Source organism: Delphinus delphis, chromosome 16 (genome assembly GCF_949987515.2).
Source record: "Delphinus delphis chromosome 16, mDelDel1.2, whole genome shotgun sequence".
Lineage (NCBI taxonomy): Eukaryota > Metazoa > Chordata > Mammalia > Artiodactyla > Delphinidae > Delphinus > Delphinus delphis.
In genome coordinates, this window is record NC_082698.1 from 47,237,108 (window position 1) to 47,262,132 (window position 25,025).

Consider the following 25,025-nt stretch of genomic DNA (forward strand, 5'->3'; position numbering starts at 1 on the left):
TCCCAGACAGCAGGCGAGAGACATTCCCCAGACAAGGAAGCTCTCTGTGACAGAACATGCCCAGCTCAGAGGGAACCATTCTCATGGTTTGTTTGTTCATTCGTTCATTTATTGACTTAACACTTAACTGGGAGTTTATTTATTTATGTGCTCATTCACTGAGAACCAGCTGAACCCAGCCAGCCACCAATGAACATTTCTTTAGCTTCTCCTGTGTGCCTGGCCCTGCACCCAGGCAGGGGGACGTAAGCGATAAAACATGGGGCTGGTGTGCTGCAGAGGGGGCTGGACCATGCATGGGCTGTCATGGCCAGTGCTGGTCCAGACATGCTCCTGGACACTGCAAGGGCTCTGCCACACGTGTGTCTTTGCAGGCATGAGCCCGGCCTCTGTGACTCTGGCCAGTGCCCTGCAGGTCCGGGGCGAAGCTCTGTCTGAAGAGGAGATCTGGTCCCTCTTGTCCCTGGCTGCTGAGCGGCTCCTGGAAGACCTCCGTGGTGGTAAGAGTGTGTGACTGGGGCAGCTGAGTCACAGGGAGCTGAATGTGAAGCTTCCCAGACACATTTCCGGGTGCTGCTTATTGATCTGTCATCCGTCCGAGGTATTAGAATGAGTAGGCAAAGGACACCCACCCATGGAGCTGCTCTGGGAGGGCAGCTCTGTCTCTTGGACCCATGGCATGCCGCAGAGTTGGAAGAAAGTTCTTTTGCCTTGGTATTGCAACTTTTCTGGGCATGGTGTCTAGGGAGAGAGCGGCTGCAGCTCTGTGGGCCTCTCGCAACACCTGGGCAGTCTGGGCAGAATCAGAGACAGGAGGCAGGGGGCAGCTATCAGGATGGCTGGCACCTGCAAAATGGTCCCCTACAAGATGCTGCAACAGCTAGTGTCCCATCAGAACCCACACACTCAGTGGTCTAAACAGGGGAGGTTAATATAAAGAATTATTTATAACTCCCATAGAAAAGTAACTGTCAGATATAAGAAGACCCGACATGGCCCCCTAGGATTGAGGGCAGTACCCAGTGAGGGACAAAATTTGAAGGGAAGCCCCCTCCCCAGGTTGGGGTTCAGATCGGCTGGAGGAGCTGTGCTTGCAGCCCACGATGATGGCAAAGTTCTCTGCTTTGCCTGGCCATAGCCGTTTGCAGTCACCGGACAAGCTAGGCACAGGCACTTGCCTACAGGTGACCCTCTGGGTGGGGGCGGGAGCAGGTGAGCCACAGCTCCGGGACCTAGTGCCGGCAGGAGGCCTGGAGCCCAACGAGTCCGTGTAGACCGGGTCGCGAGAAGATGATCACTTGACAAGGTCGGCCCGAGGGGTGGCCCAGGGACGTGCGTAGGAGCAGAGCGTCACTCTTAAGCACAAACCGGTGACCGCTCCCCCACCTCCCTCGAAACAGCAGGAGAGCCCGCCTCCCGCAATGTCTTTCCAGCGCCCTCTACTGAGAAAACTGCACATCACGCTCGCCGTAAAAGATGCTTAAGGGAGGGAGCAGGTCTTGAAAGTCGGATTTGGAGATTCGAGGCCTTAAATTCATAACTGGAACAAACACTGAGTGCCCACACCCAGATGTCAGCTCCGAAGTCACACGTGCTTGGGGACTGCCAGCCAGCCGTGGAGGCTCCCCATGCGGGAGATGACACATGCGCAGTCAGGGTGAGGGTCCCCGCGTGGGGAGGCTGTGCACCGGTACCTTCAGCTGCATCTTCTTCCTGAGTCTTCAATCCCTCTTCCTCGCCCTGGAGGTTCTGATGAACAGCTATAGTACATCCAGAAGACCGGCTATCTTGGTCCCTGAATTGGCTCCAGAGAACTCAGACTTGTGCTAATTTCCAGGTGGATCTGATCTCTCTTTACCTTTTACCTTGAGACTCTTGGGCCACCTGTGAATTTGGATGCAGTTGCTAGTTTCCCAGCTACCGCTGCAGCCACCTTTCATGACACATGTTCCTATGCCTGCTCGCGTCAGGCTTGAATTCCTTCCACTACATGTTTCCCCGGGTCTCGCTCACAGTTCATCCCGGGGGGGGGGGGGGTTTGCAAGGCACCTGCCGGGCACAGTCCCACAGATGGCCCTCCAGATGGCAGCCCTATCTCTACACCCGCATCGCTGCCTTGGTTTCAGGTTCCTTGGACTATGTGGTCTGCCCCTGGTCAGTCTTGCTTTCTGCGACTGGAAGTCTCTCCTTCCAAGACCATGTTTCTCATATAGAAGCGGCTCCTTTCAAGGCCCCTGAACTGCTACCGGGACAGAGTGATGACGAGCAGCAGCCTGATGCATCTCAGGTAAGGCACGTGGTGTCTCTGCAGCACCCGCTGGGCCTGTCCTCTGGGAAACGCCAGGTCCTAGGTCATCCCCAGCTCCCAGCTCAGCCCCGAGGAGCACTGAAGCAGACTGGAGTTAAAGAATTTTATTCCCAGGCTTTCTTGCCAGTAATTTATTAGCTCTTAGATGAGGACAAGTCAACTTCTCTGAGCTCCAAGATCTATGTCTATAAAGTGGGGTTAATATGACCTAACAAGTCAGGTTATTAGAAATACTCAAAAAGAAGTTCTGGAAAAATTGTAGATAAATGGTCCAGCAGCATGTAGCAAAACAGTAAAAAGGGCCCAACAAGTCCTCAACTGGAATGTATCCCAAGGCACGAGGAAAGATTGATTTGGCTGCCGTGATGTTTACTGCTGTGTGGTTGACATTCGTGGCAAACTGGAAACAAGCTAAATCTCCAGTGAGAGTTAGACATGAAACAAGACAGCATTAAAATTAAGCTGTAGAAACTTAATGACCTGAAAACAAATTAAATATATACACGTACAACGTGATCCTAGTTGTGTACACATACACGCACACGCACATACACATGCCCAGAGTTCCAAAAATATATGTCTCGAGTGATTATTTCTGGATGGCAACATCAGTGGTGATTTTTGTTTTTCCATGGATGTGTTTTGCTTCTGAATAGTAAAATGTTGTAGTTAAACATGATCTTCAATTTTCAAACGAAGCATTTCTAAGGAAAGAATGATGTCAGGCAGGCACACAGTACTGGGCAGGGCATAGTGTGTGTTTAATCATTGAGTTCTGTTCCTTTCCCTTTCATTGGAAAAGGGCAAATCTGGAATTTCCGCTCCTCTCAGGAGGCATCCTGGAATGGGAGCTGCTTTTCCTTTGTGCTTGGAGAATAGGACCTCAGTGGCTTCCAGGTTTGTCTAGTTTGGGCCCACGTCTGACTGGTTTGTCTCCAAATCAGATCACCACAGGGAAAACATGAGAGTCACCTTTGCAGTGGCCTGGGCTCCGTCACCCCACTGGCAGTTGCCCCAGCACACCAGGCCCCTGAACCCTTTCCTACACTGCCAGATTCCGGGGGTGAATCCCTGGACGCCTGTGTTGGACACAGACTTGAGTGCCTCTCAGATTGCCCCTATTTGGGTCTCTTGGGTGAAGCTCCACCCACACCAAGTTGCCGCCTACACTCTGAACTCAGCTAAGATGATACATCCTGAGCCGTGGAATCTGACTTTCTGAGCAAACACTAGAGGGGCCTGCTGATGAAACCTGAAAGTGCAGGGGAGCTAGTTTCCTATGGAGTGAAACTCCACCAATGGGAAGTGGGAGATGGGAGGGGAAGGAGAAGATAAATTCTCCCTTCTTCCTTTCTTCATGAACTGCTTTTAGGAAAGTCTTGCTAGCCTTCCAGAGAAGTTCTGAGTGCCAAGGCTTCGTGTGCTGTGCTTCCTGCTGTGCTTTGTTGCTTGTTACAGTGTAGTGACCCCACACATCACATCTGTCCTTGCCTCCCTCCCCCTTTTCTCCTCACCCTCATTGCCCTGGGCTTACTGCTCCTGAATGAAATGTCATACTGAATCCTTGCTTCAGGCTCTGCTTTCTCCAGGACCTGAGCTAAGACAGATCTTGAGTGCTCCTGGGGTCCTTCCCCATCCTTCCCAGCACTCACTAGTGAGGGACAGACATCACCCTCCTGACTGCAGCTTGGCCTCTTCTGAAGATCTAGTCACTCCTTTGCTCAGACCATCCTGGAGCTGAGCCAAGCTGGGGAAGAACATCCTTCTCCCTCTGCACATGTTCCTCCATGGAGAGGAGGGAGGGTTCCCAGAGTTCCAAGGCTCAAGGAATAGGCTGAGCTAAGAACTAGGGAAGCGTGTTGCTGAGAATCTGAGCCAGGAAGGAAAGGGTGAGTTTGAGCTGGGAGAGGGTCAATGTGGGCAGGGACTGAGTCCTTAATGGACCAAACAACAATTTTGTTGGTGGTTTAATTGCCTAGGCATGGCATATGGGAGTGTGGCTTAAGCAGAAGAAACCACTGGCCTTCAGCCTTATTTGTTAGGCCAGGATGCAAGGTTACCTGGCCATTCCCTCTCTTACAGCATCCCTACCACGCAGTTCTGTTAACTTCTGTTTTCCTCCATTCATCAGGGTCTCCTGTCTTCATCCAGTTTGGCTTGGGTCCTGTGGGAGGTGGGGTAGCCAATCAGGAAAGTAGTCTCAAGAGAGGCTGTGCTCAGAATCCTCCCACAGCCCTGGGCCCTTTCTGAGGTTAAGAGGATGTACTCTGACCCCTCTCCTCAGGGCAACATTCAGCTCTACCCAGCACACTGAGATGTTTCCTCCACTGCCTGGAGTGTTAGTTCTAGGTGCAGGTGGAAGGTGTGGGCAGGTCTCTAACTACAAGGCACTCATTCCATCATCACCCCATCCCGGGATCATGGCAGACATTACCAATCTATCATGATGTTCTTTCATGCTGAGCCAGGAGTTGCCTTCGGAATCCTTCTCACCACCCTTCTCCAAGGCAGCAACTACCAGTGGGCTGTATTTGGGATTTGGGATGAGGCCTGTTGTCATTGCAGCCTTAGGCCCTGCACTAGAACACTTTAAGATAGAGCCCTTGGAATCCAGGTGAGTTCCCAGGTGTGGACGGTGCCTCTGGCAGTGCCCAGGCAGCCATTCTCAGGGTCAGTTCTCTGGAAATGAGGGTGCAGCTGGTGAACTTCCCTGCAGGTGTCTAGCCTTTTATCAGAGGAGTGGTTAGCTGGTTTATGTGTATAGTTTCGGACCAAGAAGAGGACTAATTGGCACATGTGAATTGTACACATGCCCTTGACCTAAAAATGTAAAAACCAAAATGAACCCCACTTGCATTAGACCCAGTAGATTGCTCCAGTAACGATACGTTTTTACATATCATGCTTTGCGAATTCAACGTCTCCCTTTCAAAGTCCCAGAAATCATTTCATAAAGAGAAAAATCTTAAGGGAAATGCACCTTGTCAGTTATAATAGAAGCCTAATAATAATAGTAATGATAATAATAATAAACATTTATTGAGGATTTAGTATGATCCAGAGGTGACAAAGCCAAGTGGCTCAAGGCAGGGGCTCTGGTGCCTGGGTTCAAGTTTAGGCTTTAGGTCTTATTTGGGCAAGTTCCCTAACTTGTCTTTGCTTTAGTTTCCTCTCTGTGAAATGGGGAAAATTAAATACATACTTCACAGGATGGTGGTGAGGACTAAATAAATTAATATAAGTAAAAGACTTAGAGAAAGGCTTAGTCTGTTATAAGTGCTCTCTGACTAATAATAATCAAAACAATAATGAATATTATTATTACCGTGTCCAGGTCCTCTTTACGCAATGCTCAGAAGTTTTCAGGCAGAATATTCACTTTAAAGATGACGAAACTGAGGCTCAGGGAAGTCAGATAATGCTCTTCTGTTACACAGTGTTGCTTTCTGACAACATATGATGCTTTTTAATCAGGCTGAACCGTAGTGTGTCATGTAGAGACAGTTTTGGCTACAAGAAACAGAAAGCCTAAAATACAGCTGCTGGAACCATACATATAGTTATTTATGTAACAAGAAGTCAAGAGATTGGTCAAAAGCTTGGTAAATGTCATCAAGGATCTAGGCCGTATATTTCCAATCTATCCTCCTTAGCTGTTGACTTTTTGTCTTTATGCTTATTGCCTCATGGTCATAAGATGGCTGCCATGATTCCATGTATCACATCAGTGTTCAAGGCAGAAACAGGGGGCAAAGGATGGGACCAGCCACATGTGTTCCTGTTGGCAGTAAAGAACAAACTTTTTCAGAAGCCCCCTAACAGACTTACTTCACATCTTTCACAAAAATCGAGTGTCATGGTCACTGAGACTTTCAGCCTCTAGAGTAGGATGCAGCAAAGTTTAAGGGAGTTGCAGATGGTTGTTCGGCTAGCCAGCCAACAGTGTCTGCCACATGCGGAAATGAATTGTATCTTGTTTACAGGACCATGGAATAACAGAGGTGACAAATCTAATCATGTGCTTTTTCTCTTGGGCAGATGCACGTCTATTCTTTGGGAATGACCCTCTACTGGTCAGCAGGGTTTCACATTCCACCAAATCAGGTCTGTGAACAAGATATTCAAAGCCTTGCCAGGTCATGTCTTTGGATTTATTTAGATTTTTCCCAGGGCAGGGACCACATCTGTTGAGCTATGTGCCACCACTCTGTACTCCTAGGTTCTAGGAAGGTTTACCAATCGATTAAAGAGCTGCTCCTGCTGCGTACAGAAAGAACCTCAGAATCCTACTCAACTTGGCACTCCAGGCAGACACAATTTGGGATTGGCAAGTAAGATAAGAACTTATTTGCCACTCCAGTCCAGAGGAAGTAGGAAGCTAGAGGATTTTATAGATACTGAAGATACCAATTTATAAAAAAGGCTTTAAAGCAGCGCTTCCTGAAGTGAGATGCTTCCATGAAAAAGGGTTCTGTGCTCAATTGATTTGGGAAAATGTCCCTACGATGTCTTCTTCTTGAAGATTTGTCAGAGTAGTTTATTAAAGACTCTGAGAAGGCTTAAAGCACAGAAACTTTTAAATTTTATCATAGCATTTTATAAAATTTTTGACTACAGTATGCGTATGTGTGTGTAAATTTTCATCTGACGCTATAAGAATTCCGTAGAAACCAGTGTAACAAGAACATACATTGGAGAACTCTGTCCAGCCTGTTTGCCTTATTTCTTTCCTCCCTCCCCCCCTTTCCTTCCTTCCTTCCATCTCACCCTTGCCCTCTCCAATTAAACGTCCCAGTGTTTCCGGCGCTCCTTCTGAAAAGGGACCTGCCCATGTCCCTCTCCTGTGGAATCTTTCACAGCTCCCCACTCCCCACTCCCCACGGCGTTGCATTCCTCTTCTCAGCAGAGCATACCTGGAGCCCAGAATTGGTTCCTACCTGTGACCCTGGTTCCTCTCTGATACTCTGCCATAATCAGGGCTGGCTTAGTGGGCATGTGGCCTGTGTAATAGCACAGAGCCCTGCACTTAAAAGGGCCCCCCACTTGATTCAGGGCTCTGCATTAAAGTTCTTAACAATTTTGACCAAGGGGCCCTGCATTGTCCTTTTGCCCTGGGCCTGGTCCTGCCCATAGCCTCCTTCCTTCTAGACACATGCCAACATTTGCCCACACTGCTCCCTCTGTTTGCGGCTCACTCCCCAGCCTTTCTCCTGGCCAGCCCGTGTGCTTTTTGAGATTTAGTTCAAGTTCTTTCCCCAGTTCCCTTCTCCCTCCCCAGACTGAGTTAGGCCCCTTCCTCTGTGTTATGACCACGTCTTAGGTTTCTGAGACCAAAGTCCTTATCACCCTGTACTGTCCTTGTCTCTTTAAGTGACCATCTTCCTCATTAGACTTTACACCTCTTAAAGGCTGGGGCTGTCTCCCACCTTATACTGCAAGTAGCCACTCAGTCCCGGCGCGTAAGAGGTCCTCTGATGTGCTATATGAGTGTGGGACTCAGTAGCCTGGTTACACATGAAGATAGGCGTTCACAACTCATGCTCCGTGGCAGGAGATGGTAGTGCAGTCTTCCTGGAGACTAACTTACAGTGTGGGTGAGGGCGAGAAAACACCTGAGAGTGAGTATGAATTTGATATAAATTATGGTCATTCAAACACATGAGGGAAGTGTTTAATAAAATAACTATTTTTTCTTTTGCTTGATGTGTACATGTGACATAAAGTTCAATCAATGATTATTGACCTTACACTGACCGCTGGAGATTCCAAAGTGAAAAAGCCACAGTCCCTGTGGTCCTGGAGCTCACACTCTAGGGGAAAGGCCCAGTGAGAGCGACCTAAATAATTAGAGAAAATGTCTATCTGGCCAGGTGAATGTGAGTTAAAGGCTGACCTGCTTTGATCTGGGTGCTTGGCGTAGGCAGAAATCCATTTTGTCAAGCACCTATTTTTCGTAGGCATTTCAAGGATGTGTTTGGGCTCCCCGCGCCCCGAAGGACGTTCCAGATTAGAAAGCAGCAGACTACACACAGCTGGTGCAGAGACAATTGCTCCTCATTTTGTGGCCTCAGCGATAAACAGTGATAAACAGGCCTCAGGCTGTTCAGCCTCCCTAAACTCCCCAGAAGGAGTGAGCATCTGTCTAGTTAATGAGAACATCCGTTCTTAGTTGTCTCCACGGCACACCTGACAAGGCACTGGCCTCAGGGGCTGCCGCTCTGGAGGCTTCTCATGCGGCTGCCCCACTCTCCAGCCCCTGCAGCTCTGCGAGCCCCTGCACTCCATTCTGCTAACCATGTGTGAAGACCAGCCTGGCAGGCGGCTACCGCTGCAGTCCATCCTGGAAGCTTGTCGGATTCATTGGGAAGAAGTGGCCGTCCACCCAGCCTCTGCCAGTCTCCATGTCAGACAACTGGTCGGCTTGGTTCTGGGCACCATCTCCGAGGTCAGTGTAGATCTGCGCTTTCCAAGCCGGGGGCTACTCGCTAGCCACGTGTGGCTGTTGAAGTTCAAACGGGCTACGTCATAGTTCATTGAAAGGAAATAAAACATTCAATTCCTCAGTCACACCGACCACACTTAAGTTCTCAGTAGCCCCTTGTAGCTGGCGAGGACCATACTGGACAGGACAGATCTAGAACATTCCTGTTACTGCAGTTCTAGCGGGCAGTGCTGGTGAAGACCTTTGAGCGAGCCTAGATTTCTAATGTGGCTAAGACCCTTGAGATCTTTGAAAGAGCCTCTTTTCATAAAAACAGTCGTGTTTATGACCCATGGGTTAGCTTATCAAAATTCAACCCTAGGCCTTGCATGAGAAGCCTTCCCTGACCGTGCCTACATCGTCCCTGGCCGCTCCCTCCCCTCTGCCATCGTGTGCCTGCAGAGGGTCCCCTTGCTGTGCTTGCTGCCCTGTGCCCTCGCCAGTGCCTAGCAAGGGGTCCGGCACATGGTGAGCATTTGGCTTAGGGTGGGTTTCCTCGAAGCAAAGCCAGAGGCGGGCATTCTTGTGCAAGTTAGTTATTGGGGAAGTACTCCCAGGAGAGGGAGTGATGGAAGGATGGGGGACAAGCCGAGTAAGGAGGCGGTCTCAGGAGGAGACAGCCTCGCTGGGACTCAGGTGAGGCAAGTGAGGTGTTCGCTGGGCAGCACTGCTCTTGTCCAGGGGCGTGTTGGAGAATTGAGACAGGGGCCATGTGGACGGAGAGGAGGGGATGGCTGTGGAGATGCTGCCCACAGTCAATCAGAAAAGGCCTCTCCCAGGGATTTCCTAGCAGTCCAGGGGTTAGGACTCCGTGCTTCCACTTCAGGGGGTTCGATCTCTGGTCGGGGAACTAAGATCTGGAAAGCTGTGCAGGTGGCCAAAGAAAAAGAAAAAGAAAGAAAAAAAATAAAAGAAAATGCCTCTCCCATCCTGTCCTCCTTCTTGGACCCCTTCTCTCTTGGCGTGTAAACATGTCACTCCTGTACATTGAGCCAGAGGATTTGGTGGGGACAGAGGAGGTCCATGTATTCGAAGGACACTAGAGCCTACCATCCCTTGATATGTCGTTGTCCCCTGATGGACATTGTGATGATCTGCAGCATTGCCATCGGGAAATCATAAAGTGATTTCGATCAGGGACCTGTGAAGTGATTTCCACTGCTTATTCGACCCTCACTGGGGCACTGAACTCAGTAAGCTACAGGGGTGCGTTAAGCACACAGTGAGGTTGTGGGAGAGAGACAAGCAAGCAAACTTGCTGTAACGTGGTGGAATAGAGCTGGATGTGAGTAAAGTGACGAGGGGAGGTGATGAGAGGACATTCCTATCTGCAGGTATGGAGAGGGCAGAGGTGGAGAGGATGTAGCTCTAGGCCTTGGAAGCACAGGAGAGATCATCAGGGAGACCCTGGCCCGTGGAGGGAGCGTGTGAGCGAAGGCACAGATGTGCATGAGTATGCAGGTGTTGGGGGGTGGGGGTGAGTGAACCACCTCTAGGCTGTGTGGCTGGTACACACAGACCTCGCTCTGGTTGCTACGTGCTCACTGTTGGGCTCCCACTGTGCAGGACAGACCCTTCCACACTGACTCAAACTGATAGCCAGGTTGTATGCGTCTGTATAAATGTCCCCTCTCGACCTTGGGATGCGGATGTGTGATGTACTTGACCTTCAGGTGGAGAGGAGGGCTGTGGAGGAAAGCTCGTCCGGGCAGCAGGACAGAAGCTACCTGCTCAGGAACAGGTTGCAGCAGGCCAGCTGTGAGAGCCGGGCAGCGAGGGCCCCGGGGTGTCTGCATCCCTGCAGAGGTGGGTATGGCGCCCTGAGCATTCCCTGGGTGGGCTGATGGTACCCACTCTGTTGTTTCCTGGCCCCTGTGGGCCTGATGTCCATGCTGTGGAGGCAGAGAAAGCCCATATAAACCTCACTCTTCCAGGAAGCCCCTGAAGAGAAGGGGCTGAGCTTAGGACTCGCCTGTGTCCTGAGGAAAACTTCGTTCGGAGATGTAATTTAGCAGAGTTATTTATACCCAACATAAACTCTCTTTTAAAATTGATAAAAACAAATTTAAACAAACGACATGAAGGAAAAATTTCCCTTTAATTGATTTCTAGGTGGAGTGAAAGAATAGGCAATTTGTGAAAGAGTGTTTTTGTTGTTGCTCTAGGTGTGTTAGAAGAATGGCCTTTAGACTAATCGTCAAATCTTCCACCGTTCTCTGCTTTTCAATTTGAGATTAAAAAAAAAATTAATTTACTGTTTGTTGTCCATAAAATAAGGTTCTCTTTGTTGTTAAGCTTCATCTTTCCTCCTAAAAACTCCCCCAACCCTCTGTAACTGTTATTTCCATTTCCATTTTTCACATGAGGAAAGAGACTCAGAAAGGTCAAGTAACTTTGTCAACGGCACACAGCTAGTAAGTCGTGATGCTGATATCCACACCCTAGGTTGCTTAATTCAAGAGAGCCGTGCTCTTTGCCTCTGCTCATGCCCTCCACCATGCTCTTTGGTTAGTTTCAGAGAGAAGCACAGAGACTCAGAGCTCCCTGGAGCCCAGACTGAGCGCCTCAGCACACAGTTGCTGCAGCCTCTCTGTGAACAGGTAAGCAGCAAGGTGTACGGGGCTGTGAACTTGCTGTGGGACGTTGGTGTGGGACGTGCTGTACCCTGCTTCTTTATTCTGATTATTGAGAAGTCTGTTGCTTTTCTGGAAAAAGCTGACCCTATTGCATTGGCAGGTGAAAAAGCCACATTTAAGCAGGTATGAAGCCAAGATGATGAGGGGCCTGATGGCAGCTATGGTGTCAGGGCATTCTGTCTCCTCTGGGAACCAAGTTCAGACTCAGTTATGGAACAACATGCTTCTGTTGTTGTTGTGATTATCTATGTCACATGAGGCTGCGTAACAAACAGCCACAAAACACAGCGACTAAAAACAATGATTTATTTAGCTTTTGATTCTGTGAGTTAGGAATTTAGGCTGTGCTCAGCTGGGAGGTTCTTCTGCACTCTGCAGGGTACTCTTGTGCATCTGTGATCAGCTGCACCTCAGCTGGGCAACTTCGCTTCTGGGGGTTGGCTGGCTGTTGTCTAGGCAAGCCCTGGTTCTTCACCACAGGCTAGCTAGCCTGGGATTGTCCTTATGACAATGGCAGAGTTGAGGTCAAGAGAGGGAAGGAGGGAAGAAGAAAAGGGAGGAGGGAGGGAGGGAGAGAGAGAGAGAGGTATCTCCACAGAACCTCCAGAACTAGCCCTAGCCCTCACTACTTCCACCTCATTCTATTGGCCAAAGAAAGCTATAGGTCAGCCCAAATTCAAGGAGTGGGGAACAGACTCCACCTTCTGATGGGAGGGGGTTCAAAGTCCCACGGTTAAGGGCATGGATCAAGGAGAAGAATTGTGGCTATTTTCAAAATCAGCCTAATAAACCTGCTTGAAACCCATATGGGCCCATATCTTCCTGGACCTGGAACATTATGCATTTTGAAACTTTATTTATATACATCTTGATTCGTTGTCTCTCCACGGATCAGCCAAGGGCTGTAGCCAGCTTGATGTCAAATACACAGCTGGGGCCTTGGCAGGAGGCTGCAGAGTTCACCTCAAAATGCTTTTTCCTCTATTTAAAACTCTATTTGTGGGACTTCCCTGGTGGCACAGTGGTTAAGAATCCGCCTGCCAATTCAGGGGACATGGGTTTGAGCCCTGGTCCGGGAAGATCCCACATGCTGCGGAGCAACTAAGCCCACATGCCACAACTACTGAAGCCCATGTGCCTAGAGCCCGTGATCTGTAACAAGAGAAGCCACCATGATGAGAAGCCCGTGCACTGCAACGAGGAGTAGGCCCTGCTCGCCGCAACTAGAGAAAGCCCGTGTGCAGCAACAAAGACCCAATGCAGCCAAACATAAATAAACAAAACAAAACTCTATTTGCTATTTTCCCAATGAAAATCTTTTTTTTTTTTTTCTGATTCCATAAATAATGTGTGTTTATCGTTGAAACATTTTGAACAATAGATAGAATTCTAGGGAGGAAAGTCAGAACCCTCTGCAGCCCCATCATTCTGTGTTCAGGACCTGGGGTCACGGGCCCAGCCTGTCCTGAGCACAGTGAACAGAGGCAGGGTCAAAGTGGGGTGAGGAGGAGACGGCCTGAACCCTTGTACCTCAAAACAACCCCCATGGCTCTGCAGCCCTAACTTCTCTGGGCCTCAGCTTCCTCATTGGCAAAGCGGATATAACTCGTGGGGTGAAGGGGCAGTAGTGGGTACACACGTGTGTGGGGGCTTTTGCTAGGTGGAAGCTGTTTCTACTGTTAATTGTTGCTCCTTCTCTGACCGCTGGCCAGCGTTCTTCCAGCTGAAGTTCCCCCAGATCTTCAGGAAGGCCGACAGCTCAGCTCTGGTTCTGCTCTCCCAGAAAACTCACGGCTAGCAGCTTCTTCTGGAAAGGGTTTCCTGCAGAGAAAGGGAAAGGTGAGCAGAGAGGACCAAAGGGCACTCCCAAGAGAGGTGTGAGCAAGGAGGCATGTGTGGCTGACGCAGCAGCTGAAAATGGGCAGGGTCCTGCCGGGGGTCGGGGTCCCTGGGCTGAGATTTACAGAGAACTGGACTAAAATCATCCTGAACTTTGAAATTCAGGGCAATAGGTGTTATTGAGTGGCCTTGCTGTAGACTCTGTGTAGGACAGAAGGTTGAAGATACCAGGTCCCAGCGTTCAGGAAGTTCACAGCCGTTGGCGTGGATGGTGGCAGAACAGGGGACGTGGTAAGAGAGCTGAGAAGGCTGAATGTACTTGGAAAGGGCCTTCTGAACAGGTGACACGTGGGAGCAAAGGAATGGGTGGGACAGTCAGGGAGAGAGATTCTCCAGGTTGGTTGGCACATAGGGCAGTAGGGGTTGGACGAGTGTGGGGAGTTGGGGCTCAAGAGTAGCCACGCCAGCCTGCCCCAGCCTGGAAGTCCGTGACGACAGGAGGGACCACGTTGGGTGACCTCTACTTGTGGCTCCGGGGACCCCTGACTCCTGGCAGGCAGGCTGGTCTCTGCTGAGGGGCCGGCTTGCTACACCTGTGCTGCAGGGTGAGATCAGGGATGGTCCCAGGATAACGCCTTCTGCCAGAAACAGCTCTGGCACCAGCGGTCAGAGCCACTTCCGGTGTTTAGATAAAAAGCATCCCTTCCTCGATGCGTGACACTGACATGAGCTGCAAAACTGTTTTAATAACCACACAAGCCCACAGTGACCACGGGGATCAGTGCCCCTGGATCTGTGACAAACCTCTCCCAAGCAGGCTGTTCACTGAGGAGGCTGTCCCTGCCAGGCCTTCTGTCTGAGCATCAGTAGCCCTTTGGGAACATCAGACCCAGATGCCCCCAGAGGCCTTGTCTGCCTGTCTGTCTGTTGCAGAGAGATTTGCTTAATGTGCTCAACCAATTAGGGATGAGCTGAGCTCGGGGCAGCCGCAAGACATCCTCTCCTCTGTGGCCCTGGTGCCACACTCCCCTCCAGCCCCTGCTGCCCTCCAAGGCCACTCTCAGGGCTTCATGAACTTGGAGGGGGAGGGATGGACCTGCATCAGGGAGGCCTTGTTCATCTTCTTTGACTTTTCTTCATAACCGCTTGCTAAAGACGCTTCTGAGGGACACCCTGGCTGGATGTTTGGCCTCTTGAGACAGAAGTCCTGCCAGGAACCCATGGGGGACAGATTAGAAGGCCCACCCAACCCTATCACTCACTGGTGTTAGATTTGGGTGAGTTTCTTAACCTCTTGGAGCCTTGACTTCCTGCAAAATGGGTTGAGAATGGGCACCCCATAGGGTGCCCATTCTCAGCCCATTTTAGATGGCTCGGTCTAAATAATGGTGGCATTAAAGCACTTCCTGCGTCACAAGTGTGCTACAAACACGGAGTATGTGAAACCGAGAATCGCTCTGCATGCACACTACTGATTCAATGTCCAGAGCTGGAAAAACGTTTCATCGGATCTAAATCTAAAGGTATTTTCGTTTTTGAAAACTCTTGTTGCATATAATATGTATTTATTTTGAGACATATAAAAGACTATGTGATCATGCATGAATCATATCACTGAGAATGAAGTGGACACCTAACTGAACAGCTAGAACATCACCAAAACCACACCCACTTGTAAGACATCTGCTCTGAGATGCCCAGCCTAGCTAGGGCCTCAGCACAGTTGAGCTCCATTTCATTGAAACCTGCTTGCTGCTGGCTCTGGGCAAGGGACTGCTGCTGGTGGGCAGGGGGAAGTGAGGCCATGGGAGAAGCCCAGTTCTGGACCTGGGGGTCCAGCTCCGTGGAACTTGACTTTGATTTCTCTCCTCTACTGTGAGTGACTCTGCGTGTTTCTTCAGTTTTCCAGGCCGGAGTTCGCCCTGCTGGCTGGAGAGGCCCCGGTGATCTTGTATCTGCCTGGAACAATTGTGGTAACTGCTGGGTTCGACTGGGTAGGGCTGGAGGTTGGCGAGGGAAGTGACCAGCTGGGCAGGCCACAAGCTGGCCTGAGGGCCTCTGAGCTCTGAGGGCCTCACTCTCTCCTCCAGGCACCTGCCAGCCCTCGCCAAGTCACACTCCTACTTCACGTCCTTTCTTCAGCATCCTCTTCCCCTTTAAGAGGAACCCCCTGTGACTTCTGACGGAGTCCTGATTGTCCTTCCAGACGAGCTCTGTCTTCTTCTTCCCATTCAGTCAGGAAATATTCTTGAAGCAGCTAGTAGGTACCAGGCACTACTCCAGACCCTAGATCTCCGATATGAACAACGCAGAGTCCTCTTCACGTGGAGCTTGCCTTCTAGCATTTATACATATGCATTTGTCTGTTTTCTGGGGAGGAAAAGCCAGTTTCCCTTCCCTTGGCTCTGCTGCCCCAGCTCAGGCGGACCTGGACTGGGGGTGAGTGACAGGCTTGTCCCTCCTGGGGCCCAAGGAAAGAGCTGTGGTACTGTCGGCCCAGAGTGGGTACAGCCACTGCCATGCCCTGCTCTGAGATGCCTGACTGGGACCCTTCCTGAACCAGTCCCCCGGGGAGGAGGGGAGGGATGGTGGAATATATAAGCCGGGGGCTGCCCTGGGTGGAAGGTGGCAGAGGTTGCAGGGTAGGGAGTGGGAGGCAGAGACTGGACGGGGCCTGGGGCACCAGGGAACAGAGGAGCTGGCAGCCAGACCCCATTACCAGAGGTGGGGAGGCAGGATCACTGTGAACCCACGCTCCTTGTGCGTGCTCCAATGGGACATCACTTAGAAAGCACACATTCAAGGATACAATTATTACAAATTTCAAGAGGGCAACTGCAGAGCATTAAACCGAAGCCCTGGGTGCTTCAGAGCACCTTCCACACCCTCCCCGCCCCAGCATGCGCACATATGGTAAACAACCGCCCCAGGGGACACAGGTGTGCAGGACAGGCAGGAACCAGGGTGGCTAAGAGTGTGCCATGTGGTCCGCCCTGCCTGGGATCATGGGAGAGCTCTCCCTCCCACAGGGTCCTCAGACCTGCCCTGGCCCCTGGGGTGTGGGACTGCCCCTGGGTGTAGGAAGGTCATGGTGTGGTGGCAGGCATGGTCTCAATGGCACTAAAGCCAGCTGTAGTGTCCACCCACGACTGTCTTTTAATGAGGACACTTTGAGGAGGTCTGGGCCAGGCCTCAGTCTAGGCTTTGGGGCACAGGGGATACTCAGCCCCCATCCTTAGGGAGGCTGGGCCCCTGAGCAGAAAGCATCGGGGGAGCAGAGAAGGGAGAGGGTGGCTTGACCCTCCAGGCCACAGACAAAAGGTCTTGAGCCTGATCTGGGAAACTCATAGGAATTTGCCATGTGGGGAGGGAGAGGAAGAGCATTCCAGGCAGTGGGCAGTATGTGCAGAGACTCAGGCAGACAAGACTTTGTGGCGGCAGAATGATGGGCTGTTCTGGGCGGTTGAGCCCAGGCAACAGTGGTTAGGGTGGGGCTACAGAGGCCGATGAATCTGGAATTTGTCTGAGCAGGGTGAAGGGACAGAAGGCATATCTTTGGATGCGGCTCTGCTGATGAATTTCTCGGTTCACAGTAATCACCTTAGCGCCAGCCCTCTCTCTTCCTTGGATCCGTGCCCACCCAAATTCTCTCTGCTGTGCTCTATGAAGGCCTGGGGGTCAGTATCAGGTTGTCCAGTACTCCTGCGGGTGTACGCTTCACCACTGTGGTCCTGGGCAGTCCTCTCGAGAAGCAGAGCTCAAGGGGCAGCCAGGATTTCTGCAGGGGAGAGATCTGTTACATGTGGCTCCCCAGCCTTCCTGGCCCCTGCAGAGGCTGGCAGAGAGCACGGATTTGAGTCTGGTTCTGCCTTTTACTAACTGTGCAACTCTGGGCAAGTCCCTTACTGTCTGTGAGCCTTGCTTCTCCTCTGCTGAACAGGAATCACAAACGTACTTATCTCTTCGGGTTGTTTGTCAGTTAAATGAGAAAATACATATAAAGTGGTTAGCACAATAGCTAGCCCATGGTAAAGACTCTATGTCTTGTAGTTGTTGTTACAGTTTATACCATTCTTGTTTTCAGACCAAAAAAGGGAAGTCCTATTTGGCTCTCCGGGCCCTCTGTGTAATGCTGCTGAACGGGCAGTGCCTGGAGGTGAGATGTGACATCACGTCGACAGTGGGAGCTGTCTTCAGCGCTGTTGCGTCCTTTGCCAACCTTGGGGAGCTCACCTACTTTGGCTTGGCTTACATGAAAGGTAAGTGGCTCCCAGGTTGCCCACAGCTGGGCTGGTGCCTCAGGTAACCCTGCTGTCTAGGTACCTGAGTGCTATTCCTTCTAACAAAACTGCTTGAGACTGGGACATTGCCCCTTGCACACCTAGACCTTAGTCAGTATGTCAAGTCCTCACGTGCAAACTGTCAAGTAAGTGCAGAGGATGGTAAGGAAACAATGCTTGTAAGATGTTGTAGCTTCTGTGATTTGCTGGGTCTGGTTGACCAATCTCAGTGCCTTGAGGTTAGACAAGCAAATTTGAGAAACATTTTTGTCTAGGTGGGAATGCAAAATGGTGCAGCCACTATGGAAAACAATATGGCAGTTCCTCAAAAAATTACCAAGTTACCCGATGATCCAGCAATTCCACATTGACATACATACCCAAAATAATTGAAAGCAGCATCTCTCAGAGATATTGGTATTCCCATGTTCATAGCAGCATCATTCACAGTAGCTAAAATGTGGAAGCAACGCAAGTATCCGCTGACAGATGAATAGACGAGTAAAATGTGGTATATACGTACAATGGAAGATTATTCCGCCTTAAAGAGGAAGGGAATTCTGGCACATAGATGGCTAGATGACACACAGAGGCTACAACATAGATGAGCCTCGAGGACATTATGCCGAGTGAAATAAACCAGTTACAAAAAGGCAGATATCGTATGATTCCACTTATGTAAGGTACCTAGAGCAGTCAAATTCGTAGGGACACAAAGTAGAACGGTGGTTGCCAGGGTCTGGGTGGAGGAGGAAATGGGAGTTATTGCTTCATGCGTACAGACAGAGCTGCAGTTTTACAAGATGAAAAAGTTCTGGAGATGGATGTGGGGATGGGGTTGCACAACAGTGTGAATGTACCTAATTCTCCTGAACTATATACTTAACTGTGGTTAAGACAGTCAGTTTTTTTTTTTTTTTTTTTTTTTTTTTTTTGCGGTACGCGGGCCTCTCACTGCTGTTGCCTCTCCCGTTGCGGAGCACAGGCTCCGGACGCGCAGGCTCAGTGGCCATGGCTCACGGGCCCAGCCGCTCCGCGGCATGTGGGATCCTCCCGGACCGGGGCACGAACCCGTGTCCCCTGCATCGGCAGGCGGACTCTCAACCACTGCGCCACCAGGGAAGCCCTAAGACGGTCAATTTTATGTTGTGTGTATTTTACCACAATAAAAATAAAAATGAGTCCATCTAATCATCCAGGACTAATGGGAAATCAGCACACCCACCCCAGGAGCCTAAGTTAAGATAACCCCTTCTGAAGATCCAGAAGGAAAGGGTTTTTACACCTTTCCAGCTCTGCCCTTTTGTTAAAGGGAGTGTTTATTTCCATCTACCGCAAAGATCCCTTCGTTGTAGTGGACGCTCTTTAACCACTGTGTGGAGTGATGGGAAGCAGGCTGAGCTGGGATCACACAGGCCTTCAGGTTAAACCCTGCTCCACCAGCCCACCTTGCTAGGTGTCATGATCTCTGTGTTCCTCTATTCTCCCATCCCCAGTGGGAGAAGCTTATCAGCTTGCGGTAGGATCACTCAGTGTGCCATGGTGGGTAGAGGGCGGACCTTACCTCTCATAGTTCTCAGCAGACCTCTGAAAAATCCCTCTCCCAAGTAAGAGCAACATTATATGCTTCGATGTTGTCAGTTGATGTTTGCTCAGTCTTTCCTCAAGTGTGAATAGAAGAACCTGCAGGAAACATTTTTATTGATCTGTAACATGCAGCCTTAATAAAACCAGTGCGCTTGCTCTGGGAGAAAAACCTTAAGGCTTCTCCCCTACTTTCCCTCCCAGTCAGCTGCCCACCCCTGGACCCCTTCCATGTGGACATCCTAGACCTACTCAGCTGGGGCCTCCTGGGTAAATCACTCAAGAGTGACAGTCAGGGGTTTGGACATAAACCCATTTGGGAGGGTCTGCCAGCCAAACTGTAATGGGGACCTGCCCATCCCTTGGGAAGACGTGACCCAAAGGGAGGGGTGAATTGGTGTGGGGAGTCGGGTTCAGCAGCCAGGGCTGAGGACACAGCGGGCAGAGGTCTGGACGCTGCGTGGTGAGGGCAGAGTGTGGAGAAGGGCACGGGGCAGAGCAGGGCTGGGGCAGACCTGCAGGGGTTCAGGGGGAGTGGCCAAGGGCACCCAGGAGGGGTGGTGAGGGTCAAGCTTTGCCTTGAGGAAAGCAGGGGCTCGAGGTGGGGCCTCCAGTGGCTGGAGCTGATTCATCCTCCCTCCCAGAGGTGCTAGAAGGCAAACTTAACTGCAGTTGAAGTCCTGAGCTTGGGTTGGTGGAGTTTTCAAGGTGGCAACATTCAGGTCAAAAGACAAAGGTGACTCCACTTACGCCATGTCTTAGTCATCTCACGTTATAACAAAATGCTGTAGACTGAGTAGCTTAAACAACACACATTTATTTCTCAGAGTGCTGGAGGCTGGGAAATCCAGGATCAGGCTTCGAGCACGGTCATGTTCTTGGTGAGGGCCCTCCTCTTGGTGCAGATGGCCACCTCCTCACTGTGTCCGCACATAGCAGAGAGAACCAGCTCTGGTCTCTTCCTCTTCTTATTACGCTAATCCTGTCATGGGGGTCCCACCCTCATGACCTCATCTAAACCTAATTACTTCCCAAAGGCCCCACCTACAAATAACATCACACCTGCAGGGGGTAGGGTTTCAATATATGAATTTGGGGGATACAAACATTCAGTCCATAACACTCTGGCTGGAGAGATGTGGGCGTGGTCCAGCTGATGCACCTGGCCCATGGCAGAAATGGAATAAATACTCAGTTCTTTGTTTTTTAATTTTATTTCCATAAGATGGTAGCTGGGAGGCAGATGTTAAGTGATATCTTCTCTAAGATAAATAATCATATTTTCTCCTCTGGGTGCTGAGTTTCTCTTCCCTGACACTCTCCTCTTTATCCCCTGTTCTTGGTCTCTCATGGACCCAACAAAGGTCCTGTGGTACTAGCTATCCTGATGACTTGCTTCCTGTTCTCTCCTGTACTCAATTGGCTCCTGTCTGACCCTCCGGGCAGAGCTCAGGGCTGTGAGTCTGAGGGGTGGTGCCTCACCGACTGCTTTTCCCTCTAAATACTGTCTACTTCCATTTCAGGCAAAGAGTTCTTTTTCCTGGACGCTGAAACCAGGGTGTGCAAAATAGCCCCCGAAGGCTGGAGTGAGCAGCCCCAGAAGAAGAGCTCCCCGGATACCTTCACGCTCTTTCTGAGAATAAAGTTCTTTGTCAGTCACTATGGGCTGCTCCAGTGAGTGCTGCACACTTCTTTGTTTGTTCCTTAAGGTGTTTATGTACATCCAGGCTGACATTAGAGATAATGGGTCTAGGCAAGTGCTTGGCAAACTAATGTGCGTATAAATAACAACAGTTACTGTGGCTGATCTTCTGTTGATTGGATTCCAATATGACAGAAAAGGGGGAAAAGTCAGTATTTGGGGACAGGCCCTGGTCAAAATGAGAACTTACCCTTTTGTTTCAAACATATGCCGGTCAAGGTCAAGTTCTCTCTCCCCTGGCCCCAACATGCCCCGCCTCCCAGCAGCCCAGTGATGAGGGTTCGAGGAAAGGGTCACCGGTTTGGGGTTGGATCACTGTCTCTATTCCTTTGCTTACTAGAAACACCATCTCACTGAACATCAGTTTTCTCACTTGAACCACAGGAACAAACATCTCCATGGTTGTGGGAAATGACTGGCACAGAGTAGACCTCAATGAGTAACAGGAAGCATGGTGTGGATGAAGGAGACCGCCTTTGTCTTACTGGCATTGCCCTCTGGGTTCTATTGACTTGTATCTCATCTTCTCTCCTTTTCCTGCTTCCCAGGCTTTAGTGGTCTCCCTCGCCCTCAGCATTCCAGTGACCTTTATTCCTGCATCTCTTTCCCAGGCACAGTTGGACAAGGCACCAATTTTACCTGCAGCTTCGGAGAGACATCCTGGAGGAGAAGCTGTACTGCAATGACGAGATGCTGCTGCAGCTGGGGGTCCTCGCCCTGCAGGCTGAGTTTGGCAGTTACCCAGAGGAGGTAGGGGTAGAGACTGGGGTCCCTTGGGTGGGGTCACTGGAGAAGCAATTATGGGATGGGGGGAACAGTTAGAAATGTGAAGACTGAGCCTGTTTTTAGCACCTATCAACTGCTGAGATTGGGGTAAACTGCAACCCTCCATCCATTCATCCAACAAACAACCATCAAGTGTTCTTTGCTAGACTCTGGGGGATACAAAGGTCAACAGATCAAGTTTATACATTGCAATGTAGTTCTAATCTAAGGTCTTGCCTAAAAACAGTAATTTACTAATTTACTGCGTTCTTATAATCACTGGTTTCAAATGGTTTGTGCCATAACCCCTGATAAAAAATGACAGACATTTACCACCCAACCTGTACACATGTGTCCATGTAACAGAATTGAGGCGAAAGTTTAGGAAATCAGATGCACCCTTTCTATATGTGATACACATTGGTCTTTCCTATTCTATTCTAGTTAATTTATAAATGCAGGCTATGAACCACAAGATTGATTTCACAGCTCACTAATGGATTGCAGGTTGCAGTTCGAAAAATACGTTTCAGACTACACCAGTATCATCTTGCTTTCCTCCCAGCACATCTTCAGAAGGTGCCACCACGTCTGGAACCTTCTAAGTCCTTCTTCATCCCCTCGCGTTTTTCACCACCCAGCATGGTGTATCCATTTCCTCATCGGTCTTACTGTAGGTCTCTCCATTAGAATGGGATCCACCAGAGGGTAAAGGTTTTGTGTGTTTTGTTCTGCCATTTCCCCAGCACCAAAGCAGTGTCTCAAACACAGGCCGTTTGCTCAAGAGTATTGGTCTAAGGAGTGGATGGATGAATGGAGTACAGGCTCCTGGCTGGATAAGACTGTGGATAAAAGTCATCCATCAGGGGAGTCCGCAGCTTGCTTGTCAGGGAAACGTAGCTCAGTTCCCAACACCCTGTCCTTCTGACCCTCCCTTCCCTGCTCCCACTTCAGTCCACAAGGACTGAGACTTCACTTTCTCCTCCGGGCACCACCCTCCCCCCTGGCCTGGGTGGGCAGTCTCCCAGGGCTGGCCTGGCCCCCGGAACCCCTCCCTGCCCCTTTGACAAGCCTGCAGGCCTGTCACTGCTTACACTGGAGCTCCTTCCTGTCTCCTCAGTCCCCAGAGCTGGGGTCCTAACCATGCCTAGGCCAGCTCCCTCCTGCCCTTGTACTGCTACTTGGGGGGCGGGGGGTCTCGGGAGGAGAGGGGCCCAGGCTCATGGATGGTGCTGTCAGCCAGGGGTGCCCCGGTGAATCAGTCACCGTCCTAGCTGCAGTATCTTGTCCAGACCTGTGTGCGGCTCATTTGGACGGGCGGGGTGCAGATTGGGGGGGTAGGGAGGGTGGCCTCCAGGGGCAGAATGTTGGGCTGCCCTTAGTAGGCTCTATGGAGCAAAGGAGTGGGCCTGAGTTTTGGGGTCAGACAGAAACCAGGTCCAAGCCCTGACTCTTTTGTTAAGTAGCTAAGTGGCCTTGGGCACGTTGTCTCTCTGAGTCTCGGCCTTTTCACCTGCACAATGGAAATAGTAGTAGGTCAAAGCTGCTGTAAGGGTGGAAGGTGGTGACGTACGTACGTGGGCCGGCATGTAGCAACTGCTGTTTGCAAGCTTGCCTTCCCCTACCCCAGAATCAGGAGTGCTCTGCTGTAAAACAAAACAAAGACTAACTTTCAGTCTATGGCTTCAGACACGATGTGTAACCTGAGACCCTAACTCTAGGGCTGATAGTCGGTGGAAACTGTGGGCCAGATCCACTGAAGGCAGCTGGGAACACACAGGCCCAGACTTTTCTTATGGGATCACTTGCCCCGAGGCTCCAGGGGCCCAGACCTGACTCTAGGCGCCCAGTTCTGGCAACCACCTGCGCCTTTGGCCTGCCCAGTTTCTGGCTGGCCTCACCTAGCTGCTGCCTCAGCCCAATCTCATCCTTCACCTCCAGCTTCTTCCCCAGATCCTGCCTATCCTCAACCTCTCCAGCTGCTCTGGGGACCAGTGTGGTTCCAAGATGTTCTCTGCTGCCCCTGTGTGGCCTCCAAAGGCAGACTTTTTCCCTTTCTCTCTCTCTCTCTCTCTCTCTCTCTCTCTCTCTCTCTCTCTGTGTGTGTGTGTGTGTGTGTATAAAGGCAACAGATTACACACACTCATTCATTTGTGCAGCTACTCGCTCAGCCCTAATTTATGGAGGGCCTCCTCCATGCTTGCATCATCTAAGCCCGTGTCAACCCTGCAAAGCTGGTGTTATTTCTATCTGCATTATAGAAGAATTGCACCTCTGTGAGGTTAGGTAAGATAGTGAAAGCACAGCCAGGACTCACTTCTAGGGCCTCATTTCACTATGTGCCAGGCACTGCGGTGGGCACATCAAAGGGCATTAGGGGGTCTCAGAGGGGAGAGCCCCTCCCTGTGTCTGGGTCACTGAGTGGGCAGGAGGAGGAGGCTGTCCCGTCCAGCTCTGCAGGGATTTGATGGCAGCCTTAGCTACCGGGCTGCGAGGCTGGGTGGCACTGCCAGTCAGATCCAGGAGAAACTTCGTGTGCCCTCCTAAGGGGTGGATATTTTGTTTGATAAATGGTTCTGGTGCTGGAAAAAAAAAACCCATGATTTAGAAACCACTGTAGTGAAAGATTGGGAGCCACTGATGAATTCTAAGCAGGAAGTAACATGATTACATTTGCATTTTAAAAAGGGAGACAAAGACAATTTGGTACAAAAATAAATCTCCTTAATCACATCATTACTGTAGAACAACTTTCCTCTGGGTGCATTCTCTTCCAGCCTTTGACCACACGCAGGGATTTTATGCAGTTGTAAACGTTGCCACTTTCGATTTGCATTCTGCTTTCTCACTCCTTGGTATGTCTTCCCCGGGCTTTCCTAATGAGCTTTTGGGATAGCCATGCGGTATGCCTCAGCAGGGCTGGACCTTTGTTTACTTATTTGTTCTCTCACTGGTGGGCATCACCTAGAGGCGCCGTGTGAGTGGTAATAACTACTATTATTATTGTTCCAGTTGCTTCTGATCTTTCTTTTTAACCTAAATGACATAGAAATAAATGTTCGTGCTGGAGTTGTTTTAGTTTCAGGTTGACCTCTCTAGGACATAGTCCTAGCACTGCGATGCCGGGTCAAAGGTCCTACATACTTACAAAAAAGCTTAGTAGACTTGTTTTAGAGCAGTTTGAGTTTCAAAGCAAAATTGAGTGGCAAGTGCAGAGATTTCCTATATACCCTTTTGCCGCCACATACATAGCTTCCCCCACGATCAACGTCCTCCACCAGGGTGGTACATTTGCTGCAACTGATGAACCCACACGGACATATTGTTGTCCCCCAGAGTTCACAGTTACTTTTAGGGTTTGCTCTTGGTGTTTTACCTTCTATGGGTTTGGACAAATTTATAATGACACATACCCACTATCATAGTATCA

The 25,025-nt window shown here is 50.3% G+C and overlaps 1 protein-coding gene across 1 annotated transcript in view; it reads left to right on the forward strand.

Annotated features, from left to right (window-relative positions):
- The first annotated feature begins 259 nt into the window (after positions 1-259).
- The window catches only part of LOC132439193 (FERM and PDZ domain-containing protein 2-like), a 59,160-nt gene continuing 34,394 nt past the window's right edge, over positions 260-25,025 (forward strand). Inside the window, exons 1-11 of the mRNA XM_060033474.1 lie at positions 260-500; positions 2,127-2,287; positions 6,347-6,370; positions 8,601-8,753; positions 10,463-10,595; positions 11,302-11,389; positions 13,138-13,264; positions 15,166-15,237; positions 17,349-17,523; positions 20,652-20,802; positions 21,442-21,580. Coding sequence (XP_059889457.1) covers positions 260-500; positions 2,127-2,287; positions 6,347-6,370; positions 8,601-8,753; positions 10,463-10,595; positions 11,302-11,389; positions 13,138-13,264; positions 15,166-15,237; positions 17,349-17,523; positions 20,652-20,802; positions 21,442-21,580 — 1,464 coding nt within the window. The remainder of the gene's footprint in view (positions 501-2,126; positions 2,288-6,346; positions 6,371-8,600; positions 8,754-10,462; positions 10,596-11,301; positions 11,390-13,137; positions 13,265-15,165; positions 15,238-17,348; positions 17,524-20,651; positions 20,803-21,441; positions 21,581-25,025) is intronic.